The 19,311-nt window shown below is 62.1% G+C and overlaps 3 protein-coding genes across 7 annotated transcripts; 2 read left to right on the plus strand and 1 right to left on the minus strand.

Annotated features, from left to right (window-relative positions):
* On the plus strand, nt 1–5,723 carry XKRX (XK related X-linked). The gene is made up of 3 exons (XM_027780249.2): nt 1–490; nt 2,808–3,067; nt 4,589–5,723. Exons 1-3 carry the CDS (start codon nt 192–194, stop codon nt 5,332–5,334), a joined length of 1,305 nt encoding a protein of 434 aa, XP_027636050.2. The 5' UTR covers nt 1–191; the 3' UTR covers nt 5,335–5,723.
* A 124-nt stretch (nt 5,724–5,847) lies between these two features.
* NOX1 (NADPH oxidase 1) lies at nt 5,848–11,695 on the plus strand. The gene is made up of 13 exons (XM_027780248.2): nt 5,848–6,861; nt 7,861–7,956; nt 8,395–8,505; nt 8,592–8,676; nt 8,754–8,896; nt 8,974–9,155; nt 9,370–9,508; nt 9,614–9,706; nt 9,865–10,100; nt 10,181–10,343; nt 10,471–10,617; nt 10,831–10,955; nt 11,140–11,695. Exons 1-13 carry the CDS (start codon nt 6,817–6,819, stop codon nt 11,264–11,266), a joined length of 1,692 nt encoding a protein of 563 aa, XP_027636049.1. The 5' UTR covers nt 5,848–6,816; the 3' UTR covers nt 11,267–11,695.
* Nucleotides 11,696–12,243: 548 nt separating this feature from the next.
* CSTF2 (cleavage stimulation factor subunit 2) lies at nt 12,244–19,309 on the minus strand. 5 transcript variants are annotated; one of them, XM_055818124.1, is made up of 15 exons: nt 19,189–19,309; nt 18,991–19,069; nt 18,182–18,351; nt 17,737–17,873; nt 17,500–17,619; nt 17,243–17,398; nt 16,992–17,115; nt 16,614–16,676; nt 15,278–15,337; nt 14,513–14,654; nt 13,993–14,144; nt 13,416–13,693; nt 12,846–12,971; nt 12,579–12,704; nt 12,244–12,448 (listed from the first exon to the last, which is right to left on the minus strand). In XM_055818124.1, the coding sequence occupies exons 1-14, from the start codon at nt 19,244–19,246 to the stop codon at nt 12,582–12,584; spliced, it is 1,788 nt and encodes a 595-aa protein (XP_055674099.1). In that variant the 5' UTR covers nt 19,247–19,309; the 3' UTR covers nt 12,244–12,448; nt 12,579–12,581. The 5 variants fall into 5 exon arrangements, with proteins under 5 accessions (XP_055674099.1, XP_055674102.1, XP_055674098.1 ...); XM_055818127.1 differs by lacking the exon at nt 15,278–15,337; XM_055818123.1 differs by having other exon boundaries at nt 12,244–12,704.
* Between the last annotated feature and the right edge of the window lie 2 nt (nt 19,310–19,311).

The following is a 19,311-nucleotide window of genomic DNA, read 5'->3' on the forward strand; positions in this document are numbered from 1 at the left end:
ACGGCTGGGCACGGCTCGGCGGGGCCGGGCCGGCGCTGCCCGTCGGGGCGCCGTGCGGCGGGGGAGCCCCGCTCCGCCCCGCGCCGCCCGCCCCGCCCCGCAGCCGGCTCTTCTCTCCGCTGCAGCCGGGATGGAGCCGCGGCGGGGCTGAGCGGCCGGGCCGGGCCGCGCCGGGCCGGGCCGGGGCCGGGATGGACGGGCCGAGCGGGGGCTGCCCGCTGGCCGCCCCCGCCGCCCCGTCGCGGGCGAAGCTGCCGCTCGGCATCGTCTTCTCGACGGCGCTCTTCTGCGGGGAGGGGGCGGCGGCCGCCGTCCTCTGCCTCTCCTACGACCACTCCGACGACCGCTTCTGGCTGGCGCTCACCATCTTCTTCGTGCTCTGCCCCTCCGTCCTGGTGCAGCTCACGCTCATCTTCGTGCACCGCGACCTCAGCCGCGACCGCCCCCTCGTCCTGCTCATGCACCTGCTCCAGCTCGGGCCCCTCATCAGGTGAGCGCGGCAGGGACGCGGCGACCCCCAGCAGGAGAACGATAGGGGACGCAGGGACCCCTGGCAGGGACACAGGGACCCCCGGCAGGGACATGGCAACCCCCCGGCATGGCATGGTAGGGGACGCAGAGACCCCCGGCAGGGACACGGGGACCCCCAGCGGTACACGTGGACCCCCGGCATGGTGCAATAGGGGACACTGGGGACCCCTGGAAGGGACGTGGGGACCCCTGGCACATGGTGCGGGCCCCAGGTGAGAGCAGTGACCGTGGTCCGGGCAGGGCGCCCCAGGCACTGGCTGTCAGCAGAAATCTGCCCCTGTATCACTCCGGCGTGCCCAGAGCTGCTCCTGACGGCTCCCTGTCCCCCTCCTCCCCTGGGACACCACTGCTACCAGGTGACCACGGGGGTCTTGTGCTCAGCTGCCCCTCTCCAGCCATGCCAGGGTCGTGCCGGGGTGCTGCCTGCTCGCCTGCCTGCTGGATCCCGGCTCCGGGCAGGGCTCGGCCCTGCCAGCCTGTTGCACTCAGCTGCTGGGCAGGTTCTGTGCGCGGGCACTGCCTGCAGCCGGCGTTTCCCTCGGCCTGTGGGGTTTGCCAGGGTCACGCTTAGGCTGGGGGCACAGATGCAAATCCTGGCAGGGGTGCTTGAGGGTGAATAGAAACAAGGGTCCTGTCCCCCAGCAAAAGTCCCCAGTCCTGGGGCGGGGAGGGGGCTTATGGGACATGGAGGAGAGGAGATGAGTGCAGGAGCAGGAGTGGCATGGGAGCCGGGAGGCCACCGGACCATGGTGGGGAGGGGAGGGCAAAGGAGTGGGTGTTGCACAAGGCAGAGAGGTGCTGATCGCTCACTCCTTGGGAATGCTGCAGTGCTCCCCGGGCTGCTGTCACCCTGGCCACCATGCTCAGAGAGAACGCACAGGGGTTGCAGTGGGCAGCGTGGCAGAGCCGTCATCTCCATGGGGCTCCTTCCACCAGGGCACGCCGGCAGCCACACTTTGGGGCACGCCATACCTGCAGAGCTGCAAAAACACCGCGGCCTGCACCACGCTTCCTCCATCACCGGAAACAAGCAGGGTGCCAGAGGCACCCTCGTCACCACGTTTCATCTCCAGAGGTGGCCGGGGAGTCTCACCTCAGGGCCACCAGCTGTGGAAGGGCTGCAGGTCCACGTCAGCCTGTACTGGCCCGCGGTGGTGTTGCAGCTCAACAGCTGTGGCTGTCTGAGGTGGTTACGATGGTGTTTGGGCACTTGCAAAAGCTAGGCAGAGCTGCTCACGAGCGGCTGCTTCGGTTGGCTCCTTGGGCAGGAGATGGAGCCCAGCCTGCTAAGGTCTGGCAGGGCACCGGGAGCCAGCTGGGACTGCCCTTGAAGCCAGGCATTTTGATGAAACTGTTTTCCCGTTAAGAGTTTGCAACGAGCCATGAGTGCTGGCCTGATCTAGCAAGAGGATTTATCCAAAACCCTCATTCCATTTGGGTATGAAACACAGCAGTTACTGCTGTCCTAATGAGCACTCATAAATAATTGTGTCTGTTGGTCCCAGAGCCAGCCCGTCCCCGGAGCGGGAGCCAAGCCTGTCAGATGGGTCCTCCTCTGCTGATGGCCTCTGGCCCTCACACACCCGCTTCACGGCTGTGTGCGGAGGGGCTGGGGGTCGCGCTGCCTGCTGGCCGTGCAGTGGGGAGCAGTGTGGGAGAAACCCACCTCCCCTGCCCGCACGTGAGGGTGCCAGGAACTGCGGAAGCGCTGTCTTATCTGCCCATGTCACACTCTGCTTCACCCTGCGCTCCCCTTCCTGCCGTCCCCACCAAGAAGGAAATGTAGAAGCCTTCTGCTCAAGAAGAGATCAAAGACAGTATCAGAAAGTTTCCCTTGCCTCTGCTTAGAGGAAGAGATAGGTTTGGTGCTGGTGGGGAAAACAGAGCCCAAGGGAGATTAACCCCTTCCTGTAGCTCTGCTGCAAGCTATTCTGTACCCTGGATGCTGCACCCCTTGCAGCGGTTGTTGCACCCCTTGTCCCCTGGGCCCACACGCTTCACCCTGTGTGCTGGAGCAGAGGAGTGGCCACCAGGCATCGCCATGGTCCTGCTGTGACCCTGCCCTCATCCTGACATCCTGGGATCCTGCCCTCATCCTGACGTCCCAGGGCCAGGGACTGCCGGCAGCGCTGCTGAACGGTTGCCTGAATCAGTTGGGCTGAACTCTGCAGGAGCAGGGTCCGGCCAGCACCGAGCGAGGGGGGCTGGAAGGGCCGGGAGCGGGGCTGGAGGGCAGCGGGGATGCTGGCGGGGTGACAGGGGTCTCGTCTCCGCAGGTGCGTGGAGGCCCTGGTGGTGTACTGCCGGTCGGGGATGGAGGAGGAACCCTATGTGACCATCACCCGTAAGCGGCGGCTGCGGAAAGGCTACGAGGTGGAGATGGAGCAGGAGGTGGGCCACTCGGTGCGCCGGCTGGCCACACACCGCAACGCCTTCAAGCGCATGGCGGTCATCCAGGCTTTCCTGGGCTCCACCCCGCAGCTTACCCTCCAGCTCTACATCAGCGTCTTGGAGAAGTATGTCCCTGTCACCCGAGGTAAGGGTGCCTGGCACAGGGCTCCCCAGGGCCGTGCAGGCGGGACCCTACGGGGGCACGGCGGCAGCTCCTTAACTGTGTGTGCCGGTGTGGCAGCGGAACAAAGCTCTGGGGGGCATTGCTGGGGGCATGGCTGATGAAGGACTGGACTCCCCCAAACATGGAGCACAAGCTGTGGAATTTGGGCGCTTGTCCATCCACTGGTTTGCTTTTCTGATGCTCAGCTCCCTGCTTTGCAGCTTGCAGTGAAGCTGGGGAGAATGGGAAGAGCTGGCTGTGACCAGGCTCTGCTCCCAGCCCTGGTCCTTGCAGGTGTCTGCCCACTGAGCCGTGCCATCCACCCTGTGCCCTGTCCCATAAAGATGTCATGTCCCTGCCGCAGGTGGTCCAGTCTGCATTAGTTACTGTTTTTTTTCTGGCTAGCTCCAGGCTCTGGCTTCCCCACGGTCCCTCTGTCAGATCTATTTCTGTGCCTTTCCCAACAGCCAAAGCTCCCACTCCCAGGCTCCCTTGCCTGCTCCCAGGATGTTTATGTGCTTGGGGGCTGGATGTGCCAGAGCAAACTTTTAACTCCTGCTGCAGCATGTTACCGAGCCAGGCATGCAGGAGGCTCTTGCACCGTTCCAATTGCAGCACTGTGTGAAGGAGCTGCCCTCACCGACCCACTCTCCCGGCCACGCTGGGAGCCCAGACCTTGCCCTCTGTGCCCACGGCAGGCGCACGGGAAGGGGAACATGGGAGATGCCCCACAGAAACCCTCTCCATGGCCACAGCCCCCTGTGAGGATGTTTTGGGGAGGTGGAGCAGCAGAGGGAGGATGAGCCTCAGCGCTCCTCCAGCAGCAGGTGTGGGAAGTGAATCCCGCTTGATGCATTTTGGATGATTCCATCGCAGCTCGAGTGTCTCAGCTCAGCTCTGCAGCTCGCAGCCACCACCACTGGCATGGCATGACTGGGAGCAGCCGCAAGCTTCCCTTTTTCTCTTGGGGTTTTCCTGGCTGCGCTGGATATGAGCATGAGTTCCCTAGAAATGACCTTGGATTTGAAGCCCCTGGATGAGGCAGGCTCTTGATATGGTCGTGGGGTGAATGGTCAGCTACAGAGGTGCAGCTCTTGGCCCTGGTGAGGGCAGAGGGATGCTCACAGCAGACTGTGCCCCACTCACCCTTGAGCAGTATTTCTTGCACAGGGCAGGGGGGTGGTGCCTAGTTCAAGCACAGGAATGTCCCCAGTTTGGCAAAGGCTTCTGGCTTATTGGTGTGGGGAGAAAATCTGGGAGCAGGGCCTCCTGCTGCCTGCAGCTCCCCCCACAGCCACCTCAAAATGGGGTCTGTTGTCACCAGCCACAAGCTGTCCCAGCAGCGCTCGCACTGAGCCTCCTGCTGCACACACCAGTGCTTGGCACCCTCCACTTCACACCCAGGATTGGTGCCTCGTGCTTTGCACCCAGGGCAGCAGAGCGGCTGGACACACAGCCCGGTCCCCGATGCTGCCTGACTCCCCTTGCCCTCTCTTTCTGCAGCCATCCTCATGGGCATCTGCCTGGTGTCGGTCACCTACGGAGCGCTTGTCTGCAACATCCTGGCCATCCAGGTCAAGTATGATGACTACAAGGTCCAGCTGCGGCCACTGGCCTTCCTTTGCATTGTGGTGTGGCGCAGCCTGGAGATCTCCACCCGCGTGGCTGTTCTCGTGCTCTTCAGCACCGTCTTCAAGCACTGGATCATCCCCATCGCTCTGGCCAACCTGCTGGTGGTCTTCTTCTTGCCCTGGGTGCAGTTCTGGCGAAGCGGCACCCGCCTGCCTGACAACATCGAGAAGAACTTCAGCCGTGTGGGCACGGTGGTCGTGCTTTGCGCCTTCACCCTCCTCTACGCCAGCATCAACATGTTCTGCTGGTCGGCCGTGCAGCTCAAGCTGGCCGACCGGGACCTCATTGACAAGTCGCAGAACTGGGGCCGCCTGGCCACGTACTACATGGTCCGGCTGGCAGAGAACACAGCACTCGTCGTCCTCTGGTACTTCTTCAAGACAGATGTCTATGAGAACATCTGCACACCACTGCTGGTGGTGCAGCTGCTCCTCGGCTACTGCCTGGGAATCTACTTCATGCTCCTTTTCTTCCAGTACCTCCACCCCTGCCGCCAGCTATTCCGGCACAATGTTGCCGACTTCCTGCACTGTGTCTGCTGCCGCCGGCAGCTGCCGGGGACCCCTCTGCGCCTCCAGGCACCCTGTGAGCCCGGCGTGAGGCACAGCATCGTCTGAGGCTTGGTCAGCGCCCGGCTTCTCCAGCTGGCTATGGACAGGGGACAGACAGCCCTGGGCTGCGCTGGCAGCCAGAGGGGACCTGTGGCACAAGCCACGCCAGAGGCAAGCACTGCCTGGCCCTGCAGTGGCAGAGGGTCCCAGTGTGGCCCTGCAGTGGCAGGGGGACAGGAGCATGCCTGCCTGCCTGGGACTATGCACATGGACACAACGGGCTTATGGGGTGCGGAAACTGCCTGCTGCTGCAAGCCAGCTGCCATGCGATGCACATCCCCTGGGGTGCCCCGACCCCCCCAGCCTGCCCGCTATGGTACATACAGGGACCTTGGGGCCACGGGTGCCAGTGGGACTGTTTTAAGCAGTAAAAAAAACTTTGCTGTGGCTGTGAATCCAGGTGCTGGTGGGTGGCTGGTGACTCACGTGGAGGGTGGGGACTGTCCTGCCGGGGCTGGCATCTGCACACACCCGTTGCCCCCGTAGCCCTCGTCTTCATGGGCACCAAGCCGGGGCTGCCCCAGTGGCAAATGGGGATGGTGGGGATTCCCCATGATGGAGCTGATGAGGTACGGGAGCATGGCGGAAGGGGGGCCAGCCTTATCCTGTGCCTCCGTCAGCGCGGCCATGGCTGCAGGCCAGGAGCAACCCAGCATACCAGCAAGGAGCAATCCTGCCCAACCTGTTCCTCCAGGCTGGAGGCCCCAGTGCTGGCTGCTGTTCTCAGCAGGAGCGCCAGGCACGGCAGAGCTTGGGCCCCTGCAGCAGAGGGGAGGCAGGAGACGAAGGACAGCTGGCGTGCTGGCAAGGATGCTGATGGGACCCAGGCGTCCTGCCCCCAAACCAGGAGTGTGACCCTCCCCCCAGCACCCATCTGTGGGGTCAGCTTAGTTTGAAGGGTGCTTGGCGTCGGGCTGAGGGCGCTCAGCACCCTCGGGGGGCCAGTGGTGGTGCTGCACCACTGGTGCTCAGTCTCAATTCACCTGCTTTGGAGTGGGTCCCTGGGCCGGATCCTGACCCCAGCATGGTGCCTTGCTCCCAGGATGCTTCTCCTCCTTTGGTGGTTTTCTTGTAAAACAGAAGCAGCAAAGGCTGGCGTGGGAGGCCAGGCAAGGGCACAATTGCTGAGCTGGGAGCAGGACAGACTCTCCGCTACTTCCTCCCACCAGGAGATTCCTACCTGAAAAAAAGCCCGGGTTTGTCCCCAGATACTGCAAAGAACCGGGCAGAGCAGCCTGATGCCCTGCAGTGCCCAGCCGGGGGGCCACGGGGGCCACCTCAGTGGGAGGCCTTGCCCAGCCGGCACGAAGGGCTGGTTTTGGGGTGCCCGGTAGGGTCAGCCCTGCCTTCCTGGAAGGTGGCCTTTGGAACTACTTGGCATTTCCTCAAAGGCTTCTCAGGGGAAAGTCCCTGCGGTGCTGTTCCCGCCACCGGGGCTGCCGCCTCCATAAAACGGCGGGCAGGCGGCGGCCGCCAGGACATCGCACCATGGGCAACTGGCTGGTCAACCACTGGTTCTCGGCTGCTGTCCTCGTGAGTGTGTGGGGCTGGGGGCTCATCTGCCAGGGCGGGGGGCTAGGGCGATGGGGGGGGTTATGCGGGGCACAGTCTGGATACAGCACCGGGGGCCTTGCTGGGAAAACGGGGGCTGATGGGCTGTCCTGAGGGTGGGCTGCTGGGAGGGACAAGCATCCCCTCTGCTCAGCCAGCCTGCAAAGCCCCGGTGGCCAGGGGAGGGATGGGGTTCAGAAAACTTGTGTTGAGGAAAACAGGACTCAAAGGAAAGGGGGGGTCCCACTGCAGAACTTAAAAATGACGCTGCTTTGCCCAGCTGCTTTGCCTGGGCACTTCCCGTGTGAGAGCAGGAGGGTCCCATGAGAGCCCACACCGGGGTGAGGAGCCTGGACCGTAGGGATGATCTGCTGCTGATTGCCCGGCCAGCACCGTGCCAGCTGCTCGGTGCTGCATGAGGAGCTGCAAATGCGTGGGAAAATGGGGGTGTTCAGAAAGTGGGGTTATTTTCACTTTTAAATGACTTTTTTCAAAAAAAACCAAAACAAATGCAAGGCAGAGTTGGTTTGGGAGCTCTTCAAAAAATCAGTGGCTGAGAGACCAGTGTGGGCTGCAGCAGGGTTAGGCAGGGGACAGCAGCGTGGCGGGGCTGGGTGAGCCAGCGCCCTGCGAAACTTCCCCCTCCCAGAGCCTTCTCCACAAAGCCCTGCTCAGCCCCGACCATCCTCTGGATCTGCCCTCCCGCCGTGCAGGCGCTGCCTGCTCCTGGCCTTTCCTCCTTCCTTGTGTGTGGGTGATGCACAGGGCCGTGGGGGACAAGAGAGTTATTTTTCAAGACTCTCACACTTTTCCCCAGCCTTGGACCCGTGTCCTGGCCCATTGTGTGCTGCCGCAGGTCATGAGGAAGCAGCAGGGGATGTGCTGTCCTGACACCCTCTGGCTGTAACCACAACCAAGTGCTGTGGGGTGAAAGGGGTCCCGGGCTGGGGTCCCTCATGGGGCCATGGATTTCCCCTGCAGGCAGCCTGGCTGGGCATCAACATCTTCCTCTTCACATACTACTTTCTGTTCTTTGACCGGGACGAGCGGTATTTCTACACCAGGGCCATCCTCGGGGTAAGATGTTTCCCTGCAGCACCCTGCCTGCCTGGGCATGCATGTCCCTTGGGGCCTTCCTGCGGTGGGGTGGGGGCTGTAGCACCCCATGCCCCTTCCTTGCCCTGTCCTCTTCCAGCCCTGCATCACTCTGTCCCACTTCCCAGCCTTGCAGTGCTCCATGATGGTCCCTATCTTGGTCCCTGTCTTGTTCCAGCCCAGCATCACCCCCTCACAGTTCCCAGCCCAGTCCAGCATCACTCCCTCCCAACCCCCAGCCGAGAATCGCTCCCTCCCGGTCCCCAGCCCAGCATCACTCACTCCCAGCTTGGGTCCACCCTGTCCCAGTCCCAGCACAGCACCATGCTGGGCAGAGCTGTGGGGGCCAGCATGGGGGCAGGCGGACGTACCCCACCTGCAGTGCGGGACAGCAGCGCTCACCCCCGGTCCTCTCCCCAGTCCGCTTTGGCATGGGCACGAGCATCAGCCAAGTGCCTCAACTTCAACAGCATGCTGATCCTGCTGCCCGTCTGCCGCAACCTCCTCTCCTTCCTCCGCGGGACCTGCTCGGTGAGTGCCCCGCCACAGCACGGCCAGTGTGGCTGTCCCCATCCCTGTCCCCATCCCTGTCCTGATGCCACCGCCTCTCCCTGCAGTGCTGCAGGCGAACTCTGCGGAAACAGCTGGACCACAACCTCACCTTCCACAAGCTGGTGGCGTACACGCTGGCCCTGCTCACAGGTATTGCCCCGTGCTGGGCTGGGGCATGGTGGGGACTGGGAGGTGGCCATGAAGGTGACTGCCTGTCCCCTATCCAGCCGTGCACACCATCGCCCACCTCTTCAACCTGGAGCGCTACAACCACAGCCAGCAAGCCACCGATGGCAGCCTCCCCGCTGTCCTCTCCAAGATGCACCTGCAGGGCAGCAAGTGGCTGAACCCCATCCACTCCAACCAGACGGTGAGGGCAGCCTTGGTGTCCAGCCCCCTGCCACCACCTGTCCCCTGCCTCCCTAACCTCTCCTGCTGCCCCTGCAGACTGTTGAGTATGTGGCCTTCACCACCATCCCGGGACTGACAGGTGTCATCATCACGCTGGCGCTCATCCTCATGGTCACGTCCTCCACTGAGTTTATCCGCAGGAACTATTTTGAGGTCTTCTGGTACACACACCATCTCTTCCTCATCTACTTTGCTGGCCTTGTCATCCATGGCATTGCGTAAGGCTCCTCACTGCTCCCTGAAGGCAGGACAGCAAGGGGCAGCGGCCGCGTACGCCCGGTGGGGCAGCGGTGCAGCCCTGGAGAGGGTCCAGCGGGGCCGTGGGCTCCTCATTCCCAGGGCCGGCTAGCCCAGCTGGCCCCACACAGTGTGGCTCAGCCCCATCCAGGGGGCAGGACCCGGCCCCCAGGCTCATCCCTCACTCCCCTGCAGCGGGCTGGTGCGCGGGCAGACAGAGGAGAGCATGGAGGAGGTGCACCCCCATCGGTGTGCCCGCTGCCTCACGCACAAGGCCGAGAACTGCAGCCACAGCTGCTGGAAAGACCCCGAGTTTGGCAGCATCCCCACCGAGGTAAGGCAGCAGCGGGACGGCTGCGGGGGGAGAAGCCCTTCCTCTGCCCTTGGCATGCTCTGGCCTTGGCCCTCCCCAACCCTTTGCTCTCCTCCATCCCCACAGTCCTGGAAGTGGGTTCTGGCCCCCATTGTCCTCTACGTATTCGAGCGGATCCTCCGGGTCTGGCGCGCACGGCAGAAGGTGGTTGTCACCAAGGTGGGTGGTGCAGGAGCCTGTGCCTGCTGCCAGCTGCTTCCCGCACTGCCGCTGGTGCTGCAGCTCCCTGCCGGGGTGGTAGGCAGGGGCCACTGCCAAAGCCCCTTGCCCAGGGACAGGAGCCAGGTGGGGTGCTGAGCCCCATCCCTGCCCCGCAGGTGGTCATGCACCCTGCCCGTGTGCTGGAGCTGCAGATGCAGAAGAAGGGCTTTCGCATGGAAGTGGGGCAGTACGTCTTCATCAACTGCCCTGCCATCTCCATGCTGGAGTGGCACCCCTTCACCCTCACCTCGGCACCTGAGGAGGACTTCTTCTCTGTCCATATCCGGGTGGCTGGGGACTGGACAGAGCGTCTCGTCCACACCTTCCAGCAGCAGAAGTCAGAGATGCCCAGGTAGGCTGGGGAGCACCAGAACAGACCATCCCAGGGGGCTGGGGAGGCTGTACCTCTTACCCAGGCCCTCTCTCGGCCAGGATCGAGGTGGATGGCCCCTTCGGCACAGCCAGTGAAGACGTGTTCCAGTATGAGGTGGCCATGCTGGTGGGAGCAGGCATTGGAGTCACACCCTTTGCCTCCATCCTGAAGTCCATCTGGTACAAGTTCCAGCAGGCTGACCAGACCCTCAAGACCAAGAAGGTATGGGGTGTCCCATGGGACCAGCCGTGGGTTCCTCCACGTTGGGCTTCCCAGTTCTCGATGTTGCATCCTTCCACGCCTCCTGCTCTGCTCCAGCTTGGGCAACCCCTCTATCCCTGCTTCCCAGATATATTTCTACTGGCTCTGCCGGGACACGGGAGCCTTTGCCTGGTTCAATGACCTGCTTGCCTCACTGGAGCAGAAGATGGCGGAGTCGGGCAAGGCAGACTTTCTCACCTACCGTCTCTTCCTCACCGGCTGGGACACCAGCATTGTGAGTCAACCATGGGCAGGCATGACTACGAGGGGGGACACGGGGTGGCCAGCTCAGGCAGGAGAGGCAGGGCGAGCATGTCAACAGCTTGCAGGCAGAAGGTCCAGGAGTGGCGTTTGGTGGGCATCAGCGAGGGATGCTCCTCTGTGGTGAGGGACTGGAGGTGGGCTCATGGATGGTGGCCAGGATCCTCACCGTCCCTGCTCTGCCCAGGCCAACAACGTGGCGCTCCGCTTTGACACTGCTACAGACACAGTGACGGGCCTCAGGCATAAAACCATCTTTGGGCGGCCCATGTGGAACAGCGAGTTCGCAGCGGTGGCTGCAGCCCACCCCAGGTGAGAGCTGGGCAGGGGGTTCAGGGTGCCGGAGCTGGGAGGCACCCTCTCCTCCCTGGCGTGCAGTGCTGGCTTTGGGAGGGGAGCATTTATCCCCTGCAGGTTGCAGGGACCCCAAAAAGCTCTTAAATCACTTTTCCCTGAGCCGCCTGCCCAGTGCTGATGCCCCTTGTGCCGTGTACAGGTCGGTGGTCGGCGTGTTCCTCTGCGGGCCAGGGGCCTTGGCAAAGAGCCTGCAGAAGTCTTGCCACCAACACTCCAGCCTGGACCCCAGGAAGGTCAAATTCTACTTCAACAAGGAGAACTTTTAAGTGGCAGCCAGGCTGGGACCCCAGCAGGCCGGGGACCCTGCCAGTCTCACCTCCATGCTGGAGCATGGCCCGGGGTAAGCATCTGCTGAAGAGCGCGTACACCAAAGCTGTGCAAAACACGGCAAGGCGCTCCTTCCCCCTGCGAAGCTCCACGTTCAAAGATGCTGCTGCCTTGACCTGGGCTACAAGGGGTCCTTGTGGGGAGAGCGGGCTTGCAGCACCACACGGCCCTCTGTCGAGAAACCGGAGACACATGCTGCCATGATGCTGCTGGTGCAGCAGGAGCACCCAGCGGGCTGGGCACAAGCATGGGACAAGGATGGGGACGGGACACGGGCAAGCCGAGCAGGCACTGGGAGCCAGATGTGCCCCTCCAGGTTTAAACTGTCCTTTGCATAAAAGGGTAACTTAAACTTGCTTTCCCTTATAATAAAAGCCTCCGTGCAGCTACGAAGGAAGCCCACTCTTTGCCCCCTTGTAGGGCTGCAGTAACAAAGCTGGTTCATAGCAAACCTGCTGGGGTGCAGGGTAAGGCACTTCCCCTCCACAGGGGCTAGCTGCCACCCCGGAGCCAGCCTGCACCACCCGTCAGGCACACACCAGCGCAGTCTGGCTTCAAATGCAGCTCGTGTAAAGGCAACAAATTCTCCTCAAGTATATGCAGAGAAGAGGGGAAAACCACCTTCCCCACCCAGGCTGGCACGGTAAGTGATACAGCAATGTGATACGGAGCCCTTCCTGCCCAGCTAGTGGGGACAGAAAGCCGAGCTCCCCATTCTGCCCTTCCCTTACACCCCTGTGAACAGCACAGCACCTAAGAAATCCCATCAGTAGTTCTTGCCCTGCTGCTAGGGAGAAGGGAGGAAGGCAAGTGGTCTGGACTTAGGCTAGCCTGGAGCCGGGCCAGACTGCTCCCACAACCCAGCAGTCCCACTCTGGCCTCCATGAAAGACCAACAAGGCAGCCAGAGACACAGCTTTACTCAAACCCTCCTCCCACTTTATTTCAAACATCATAAAATATACACACAGAAAAAAAGATGAACGGAAGGGGAAAATGTTAGGGTGTGAGGAGAAACCTCTCCCAAAACACAGCATCAGCGCAGACAGCAACGGGAAGTAGCTGCCGTAGAGCGTTGCCTCTGTCCAGGCAGACAGCATCTCCACCACATGCCTGCCAGGGCTGCAAGGAGGAAGGGGAGGACAGTGAGCCCCGGCACAAGCAGGAAAAACAGGACAGAGCCCCATCCTGAGCAGCTCTCTGATTTACTGAAGGGGACAGGCACAGGCTGAGGCCTGGCTAAGGACATCACCTGTCAGGGTGCCCCTGTAGACTTCTGGATTTGCTCCTTTAGAATAAGGATGCTCTGCCGCTGCTCCGGCGGCAGCATGGCGATCTGGTCTGCTGTCAGCTGCAGAACCTGCATGATCAGGGCTGCCTGTGGGGAAAGGGGGGAATGAGAGCCATGCCTGCCAGAGCAGCCACAGGTTACTGGAGCCAGGAAGGGGCTGTCCCTGCCACAGTCAGGTGCATAGGAAGTGCTGCTCCTGCTCTCATCTGCTGCTTTTCATCCTCTTACCTTCTCGTGATCCTGGGGAGTAACCTGGCTCTGTCCGGGGCTAAAGCCTCCAGGCTGACCAGCTCCTTGGACCCCTGCCCCAGGAATGCCTCCTCCCTGCAAGCCTGCCCCTGCCATGTTAGGAACCTGTGGGCGCAAGAGAGAGGGTAAGGACCAAGGGGTCTCTGGGCTCAGCCATGCAGATACAGGAACACAAAGCATGATCAGATGAATGCCCTCACAGACAGCCTGACAATGCCCAAGCATGACGAGAGACAGGCTACCGTGCATTTTATGTGCTCTCCTGTCCCTCCAACTCCCGCACTCCTCCCTGCACCTACATCAGGAAGAGGTGGAGAGAGGCCTGATCCTTGTCCTGTCCCCAGCAGACAGGCAGTGCCTGGGGAGATGGGACAGATGCCCTGACCCCTCAGAAAGCCACTGACCTAGGCTTTGTGCTTCCTGGAGGTGCTGCTCTGCAGGATGCCCTCCCCTCGCTAGCTGCTGCAGGACACGTTCACGCTCCCCACCCATCCCTAACCTACAGGACATCGTCGGCGCCCACCAGCTGAGCAGAGGTGTTGTGTGTACCTGGCGGGGCCCCTGCGGGCCACTGGCTCCCATGTTAAGTGGCCCAGGACCCTGTATCCCACCAGGCATGGGGCCACGTGGGTTGGGACCTGGCCCTCGAGGCTCCAGGCCCCGTGGCTCCATGACCCTGGCCTCCATGGCCCTGGCTTCCAGCACTCGCGGCTCCAGGACCCGTGGCTCCAGGCCTCGTGCCTCCAGGGCTCGCGCTTCCATCACCCGGGGTTCCAACCCTCGTGGCTCCAATCCTCGTGGCTCCAGCCCTCGGGGATCTCTTCCGACTGCAGAGGAAAGACACGGCAAGCTGTTGAAAGGAGCAGTGCCACAGGGAGCATGGGAGCGAGCCTGCTGCCTCCTTTGTCTGGGGGCGAGCAAATGCCCGAAAGGTGCAGGGCTGGGGGCAGAGGGGACATGCCTGGAGGAAGTCCCTTGCCCTGTGGAACTGTCGTTCCTTGCCCTGGAGTCAGTCGTTTCACTGCCCAAACTCCCTTCCTACGTCTCGTGTCAGGGCAGTGGGCTCCACTCTGACTTCTTGTCTGTACGCTTTAAGCCACCCATTATTTCATGCCCCCTCTCTCACCTCGAGCATCCATCAAGGGCCCCCGTGGCTCTCCCATCAGTGGTCGGGGTTCTCCCATGGGTCCCCCCCTCATCTCATGGGGGGGGCCACGGCTGTCATGACCAGGCATATGGTGCATAGGGGCTCCCTGGTGGGGCGGCCCAAGGTAACCTCTGAGGCAGAGAGACGAGGAGAGCAAAGCAGGAGGAGAAGAAAAAGCGAGAGAGTGTGAATCAGACGCTGGCTTGGCACGGTCTGGGCAGAGCGCTGGGATTGCCCCCGAAGCCGGCCACAGGGGAGGAGGGCGAGGCTGGCACAGGGACAGGTGCTGTCGGCCCCATGCCACAGGGCTGCTGCCATCACCCTGGGGATGCCCCGTCCACGCAGAAACGGGCCAGCCCCCATGGTCGGCAGAACAGAGGCCTCCGACCAGGCAGCAGTGACTCCCGAAAGGCTGGGAGTCACTCCCCTGTCCTCAGTGAGAGGTCACCCTTGGGCAGGGGACAGTGCCAAGGGCTCCTCTCCTTCCCTCTCCCCTCACCTGGGCTCCACTTCTCCAGTGACTGAGAGCAGGGTCCCTCCGCGAGGGTCATTCGGGGCATCTCCCAAAAGGCCTCGGGGCGGCGGGCCACTAGCAGGTAGAGGTCCACGCTGCATAGGGGCCCTCGGGTCTGGCATGGGCACTGCCAGGGAGACACACAAGAGCTCGTGAGGATCTGCATGACCAGTGCTGTGCTGAGACTGTCCCCCAGCGCTCTTGGGGCTGGGGTGTGGGGCAGCCTTGCTGCTCACCGGCGCGCAGGCAGGTGAGCCGTGCTGACCGCCGGGGCGCAGCCCCTCACACAAGGCCAGAGTGCACCAAAACCCCTTCCCTAGCTGCCGATTTAATCGCTCTCTTTCCCTCTGGCTCTATCTCAGGCTCCTTATGGCACCAGGTGGTCAAACCAAGCGTGGGTGCCCCCATGGCAATCCCTACAAGCATGGGCATCAACACCCCGCTGACATGGGGCCAGGAGCAAAGCAAGACCTGGAAGGCTCCTGGTAACGAGGTGTCAAAGGGGGCTGGATCCTAGGCAAAGGCCCTCTCCAAGCAGGCTCTCCTTTTCCACTGGTGGCTCTCTGTGCACGGCTCTAGCTTGTTCTCTCCTCCAGCACTGGAGGAAATCCTGCCTCCTCCTCCTCTTTACCCTGCCAGGCTACAGAGTGATATGCCAGTCCCTGGCCCCGAGGGCAGCGGGGTGAAAGCTACTCTGCACACTCCACAACGAGCTCCACGGGAGGAGGCAGCTGGCGGGTGCCGGGATACCTTGAACGCGTTCGATAGACGCAGGCCTGGCAGGTCCCACGGGCGAGAGCTGCAGGTTCCCTGGGCAAGCAGCAGGAAAAGAGGGAGAAGAGCAGACACGTAAATAGTGTATGCACACATGCACTCAGCTTTGGGGACAATGCTGCCTGCAGGATCACCTCCACTCCCTGAAGTCCCCCGGAAGACCTAGGGAGAAGATGCTGGATGCTGCAGGTCTGGCTTTACCAACCTCTTCCATTAACGCCACCTCTGCCACCACAGGCGTGACAGACAGCTTGGCACAGCCCTTCCCTCACTCACTACGTGAATGTGCAGGGCGGGAGGACGTCCTGCTGAGAGAACTGGCATTCTGTGGGGCTGTGCTGTGCCCCGCAACATGCAGCCAGCCAGCTTCTGCCTCTGCCCGCAGCTTCCCGCGGCACTCCCCAGAGCCAGCTGTCTGCTCTCCAAAACCTTCTGGGTGCCAAGAACTACGAGGCTGCTGTCAGGAAGACGGTGCCCACCCCAAAGAAAATGCAAGTCAGCTGCCCCTAAGTACCTAAGACAAGAGGATCTCAGAACAAGTTTGTCACATCCCTGAAACAAGGCCTACGATACGAGCGAAGGCAATAGGGGTGGCTGCCTGTGTGCCTTATTACTGGAAGAACAGGAACGCCTTGGTTGTGGCTTGACACAGTGGCCACGCAACATGTGAACCGTAAAGAATACGGCTCTGGGGCTGGGCCGTACAGACCGTGCCTGCGGAGGGAAAGCCAAGCCATCACTCACCAGGAAATTCCCTGCCAAGCCTCGCACTCACTGTCGCAAGCGAAAGCGAAGGCCCGGCTCCCTCTGCCGGGCACGGCGCGGGGAGTGCTGGCACATGCGGGCAGACGCAATGGCAGCACAAGCTGCTTCGCAGCACCCAGACAGCAAAGGAACAGGACAGGGACCAGAGAAGAGCAAGGTCGGCCTGCCCACACAAGCAAAGGGACAGACACAGGCTCACAGAGAGATGGGAATCACAGGCACGTCCTGCTCAGTGGGGCTCTGCAGGGACTGGCAGCTCTCCCAGCTTCCAGGGCACGTCTGCACAACGTGGCACAGAACAAACTGGGAGCAAACTGGTGCATGGGCTGGGGCCCTGGAAGCAGGAGAGCTGCTACCACAGCCTTGCGCCTAAGCGAACAAACCTGGGTGCAGCTCAGCGCTGTGGGAGCTGCCCCGGAACCAGGGACAGCAAGGCTGCAGGTAACTGGCAGGGGCTCTTGGCACAGCACTGCTCAGCACCCGTGGCCCAGGCCCCCACCAGAGCAATGCTCACATGACGCACAGCACTCATTCACGTCTGTTTTACCTTGTCCACGCTCCAAGGGGACTGGCCCTCCACCCGGCATCCCAACCTGCGGCTGCAGCCCACCTGAGAGGGACAGGCAGAGATCAGATCCCTCCTTGGCCATCCCCGCATCACTAACAGATTCCTCTGGCCCCAACTACCTCCCCTGCGCCCAGCTCCTTGGGGAGCATCCAGCAGTTTATTTTCTTGGTGTTGGCCCCCCACAGAGACAAGCCAACTTTCTGGACCACTGCTGGCAGTAGCCACAACCATGATGTATGGTATGGGCTACATGTGCTCTCACAGGGCCAAGCCCTCCAGTTAGGGGGAAGGTAGAGGGGCGCTGTCTGCAGGACCCGTGCGCCCCAGGCCCCGCTCAGCCAAAACCCATGCACTCACCTCCTGGAGCCATGGGGCCAGGGCCTGGGCCCTGCACAGGGGCTGCCATCTGTCCTGGGGCCGGCACTCCTCCCTGCATGGGCGGCTGCATCAGAGGCGGAGCGCCATTTACGTGCATCCCACCCTACCCAGGAGAGAAAACTGAGTCAGGGAAGCCCCTTCACCCAGGCATGCACATCCAAGCTGGGAGAGCTGGATCTGGCAATGCCCATCTCTCCCACACACAGCACATGCATCGTGTAGACTCTTACTATGGGCTGTGGCTGGGACGAGGGTGTATTCTGTGGGTTCAGCTGGGCGTTAGGCCCTGGCCCAGGCCCTGGTCCTGGTCCCGGCCCCGGCCCCGGCACTGGCTGTTGGTTGCCTGGGATGAGAGGAGGAACACTGGTCTGGCGATGCAGGATTTTCTAGGGGCAGAAAAAGGAGAAGAGAGTTATCTTCCACCCCTCCTCCACAACAGGCTGCACCAATATCCTACTGACCACAAACAAGGCAGCAAGGGACAAACCAGTGCAATCTCCGGGTCGACAATCCTCATGACCACCTGAGCCTGTAGCAGGGCATAAGCCAGCTGGGGGTTCTGGAGCAGCATGTTCCTGGCTTCCTGGGGGCTGTTCTGGACACACAACTGAGAAGACACACGCAGATCAGAGCTCTGGCAAGGTGCGACAGGGGCTGCAAGGGCATGGGCAGCAGTGGTAGAAGCTGTGCTCATGCGGAGAGTGCAGCTCTCCGCTTCACTCACCTTCATCTGCTTCATCAGCTCAAACATCTGCTCGGGTGGCAGGCTGGCTACTGCCCGGCTGATGGACTCGGGGGCATCTTCAGGATTGACCGGGTCACCGTAGGGTGACTCTATGATGGGTGCACCTGTGCCCAAGCCTGCAACAAAGTTTGCAACCTTGTACAGCAACACAAACTGGCTGTTTTTAATGGGCTCATCAGAATGGAAGCACCACGCCATTATGGGGAAAAGGAGGCAGTGAAAACAGGAAGATCATCTGAGACAGAAAACATAGAGCTGAGCCCACACATCCGTCTGCAAAGCTACTTGCTACATAGCTTAGAGCGGGTCAGCTCTGTGAGATCTCCATCTTGCTAGCCTTACAGAAAAGGCATGCTCTGTAACGCTGAGAAGGGCAGGCCCAGCATGGCATCAGTGCGCTCTACATCACAAAATTTAGACTCACTCTTCAGCTCCTCTTTGTTCTTCTCACTGGCCGCGTTGTCGACACGCAGGGCCCTCCCGCTGAACTCTCGCCCATTCAAGTTCCGCATGGCACTGAGGGCCGTCTCCTGGTCTTGGTACTCACAGAAGCCATAGCCCTTCGGCTTTCCCGTCTCCCTGTCATACACCAGCCTGCACAGCGAGGAGAGAACCACCACCGCTGAGGGCAGCACAGGCATCGAGCAGCATGCAGTGCCCACATATCCCCATCGCTCAGAACGGGGCTATTGGGGTACACCACACAGGAGCACTGCGGAGCAGAACGAAGGCACCGGAGTCAGGTCAAAGTGCACAACAGTGGGCCCTAAGCCAAAGCCAAAAGGCCTCCTAGACCCAGGTGTTCCCAAAGTTCTGGCGTCCAGGAAGGCCACCAGCACAAGCACCATCATGCTTCCCATAACGCCACAAAGACAGCTCCTGGGGGCACAGGGCTGGACTGGCTTCTCCTGCTGTTTCCAAGCCCTTGACTGAGAGCTCACTGAAGCCTGATACCAAGCCAGGAAAACACCCCTGCAGAGCCCCGAGGACGGGCGTGCTCTGCGTACAGCCTGGTCGGGACTGCAGGACCCACCTGCCCCGGCTCCAGGCCGCAGCAGGGCAGCAGCCCCCAGCATGGCGCGACGCGGCCGCTTTCGGGCTGCCCTGCTGGGCTGCTGCGTCCGCAGCTCCCGGCGGGCCCCAGCGCCTGCGCCCCCCGCACAGCCGCCGCCTGAGGCAGCCCCTGCCCGCCCCGCGGGGCTCGGGGGAACCGGGGCGGGCAGCCCTCCTCACCTAAAGCTGACCACGGGCCCAACCTCTGAGAAAATGTCCTTCAGCTGCTCCTCTGTAGCTTCGTACGGGATGTTCCCCACTGTAGAAGAGAGACGGTGGCCGCCGGTCAGCACGGAGGCCGAGGGCTCCGCGGATACTGGCCCCGCACGGTGCAGGGGGCTCGGCCGCCCGGCCCGCCCCCCGCCCCGCGGCACCCACCGAAGACGGAGCGCAAGGAACGGTCCACGGCGGGATCCCGCACCGACAACCCCGCCATCCCGCCGCCCAGGCCTGGCCGCCGCTTCCGGTCCCTCGCCCCAAGCAGTCCCCCCCGCTTCCGCT

This window comes from Falco peregrinus, chromosome 13 (assembly GCF_023634155.1).
Source record: "Falco peregrinus isolate bFalPer1 chromosome 13, bFalPer1.pri, whole genome shotgun sequence".
In the NCBI taxonomy this organism is placed as follows: domain Eukaryota; kingdom Metazoa; phylum Chordata; class Aves; order Falconiformes; family Falconidae; genus Falco; species Falco peregrinus.

What these genes read in the sequence shown, in the direction of transcription:
- XKRX (XM_027780249.2), top strand. Translation starts at nt 192, where the DNA reads ATGGACGGGCCGAGCGGGGGCTGCCCGCTGGCCGCCCCCGCCGCCCCG. An exon ending in CAGCTCGGGCCCCTCATCAG is followed by an intron (nt 491 to 2,807) that starts GTGAGCGCGGCA and finishes TCGTCTCCGCAG; the next exon opens with GTGCGTGGAGGCCCTGGTGG. An exon ending in GTATGTCCCTGTCACCCGAG is followed by an intron (nt 3,068 to 4,588) that starts GTAAGGGTGCCT and finishes CTCTTTCTGCAG; the next exon opens with CCATCCTCATGGGCATCTGC.
- NOX1 (XM_027780248.2), top strand. Translation starts at nt 6,817, where the DNA reads ATGGGCAACTGGCTGGTCAACCACTGGTTCTCGGCTGCTGTCCTC. An exon ending in AGACCCTCAAGACCAAGAAG is followed by an intron (nt 10,344 to 10,470) that starts GTATGGGGTGTC and finishes CCTGCTTCCCAG; the next exon opens with ATATATTTCTACTGGCTCTG. An exon ending in CCGGCTGGGACACCAGCATT is followed by an intron (nt 10,618 to 10,830) that starts GTGAGTCAACCA and finishes TGCTCTGCCCAG; the next exon opens with GCCAACAACGTGGCGCTCCG.
- CSTF2 (XM_055818124.1), bottom strand. Translation starts at nt 19,246, where the DNA reads ATGGCGGGGTTGTCGGTGCGGGATCCCGCCGTGGACCGTTCCTTGCGC. An exon ending in GGGCCCGTGGTCAGCTTTAG is followed by an intron (nt 18,352 to 18,990) that starts GTGAGGAGGGCT and finishes CTCGCTGTGCAG; the next exon opens with GCTGGTGTATGACAGGGAGA. An exon ending in GTCTATCGAACGCGTTCAAG is followed by an intron (nt 14,655 to 15,277) that starts GTATCCCGGCAC and finishes TCTCCCTGGCAG; the next exon opens with TGCCCATGCCAGACCCGAGG.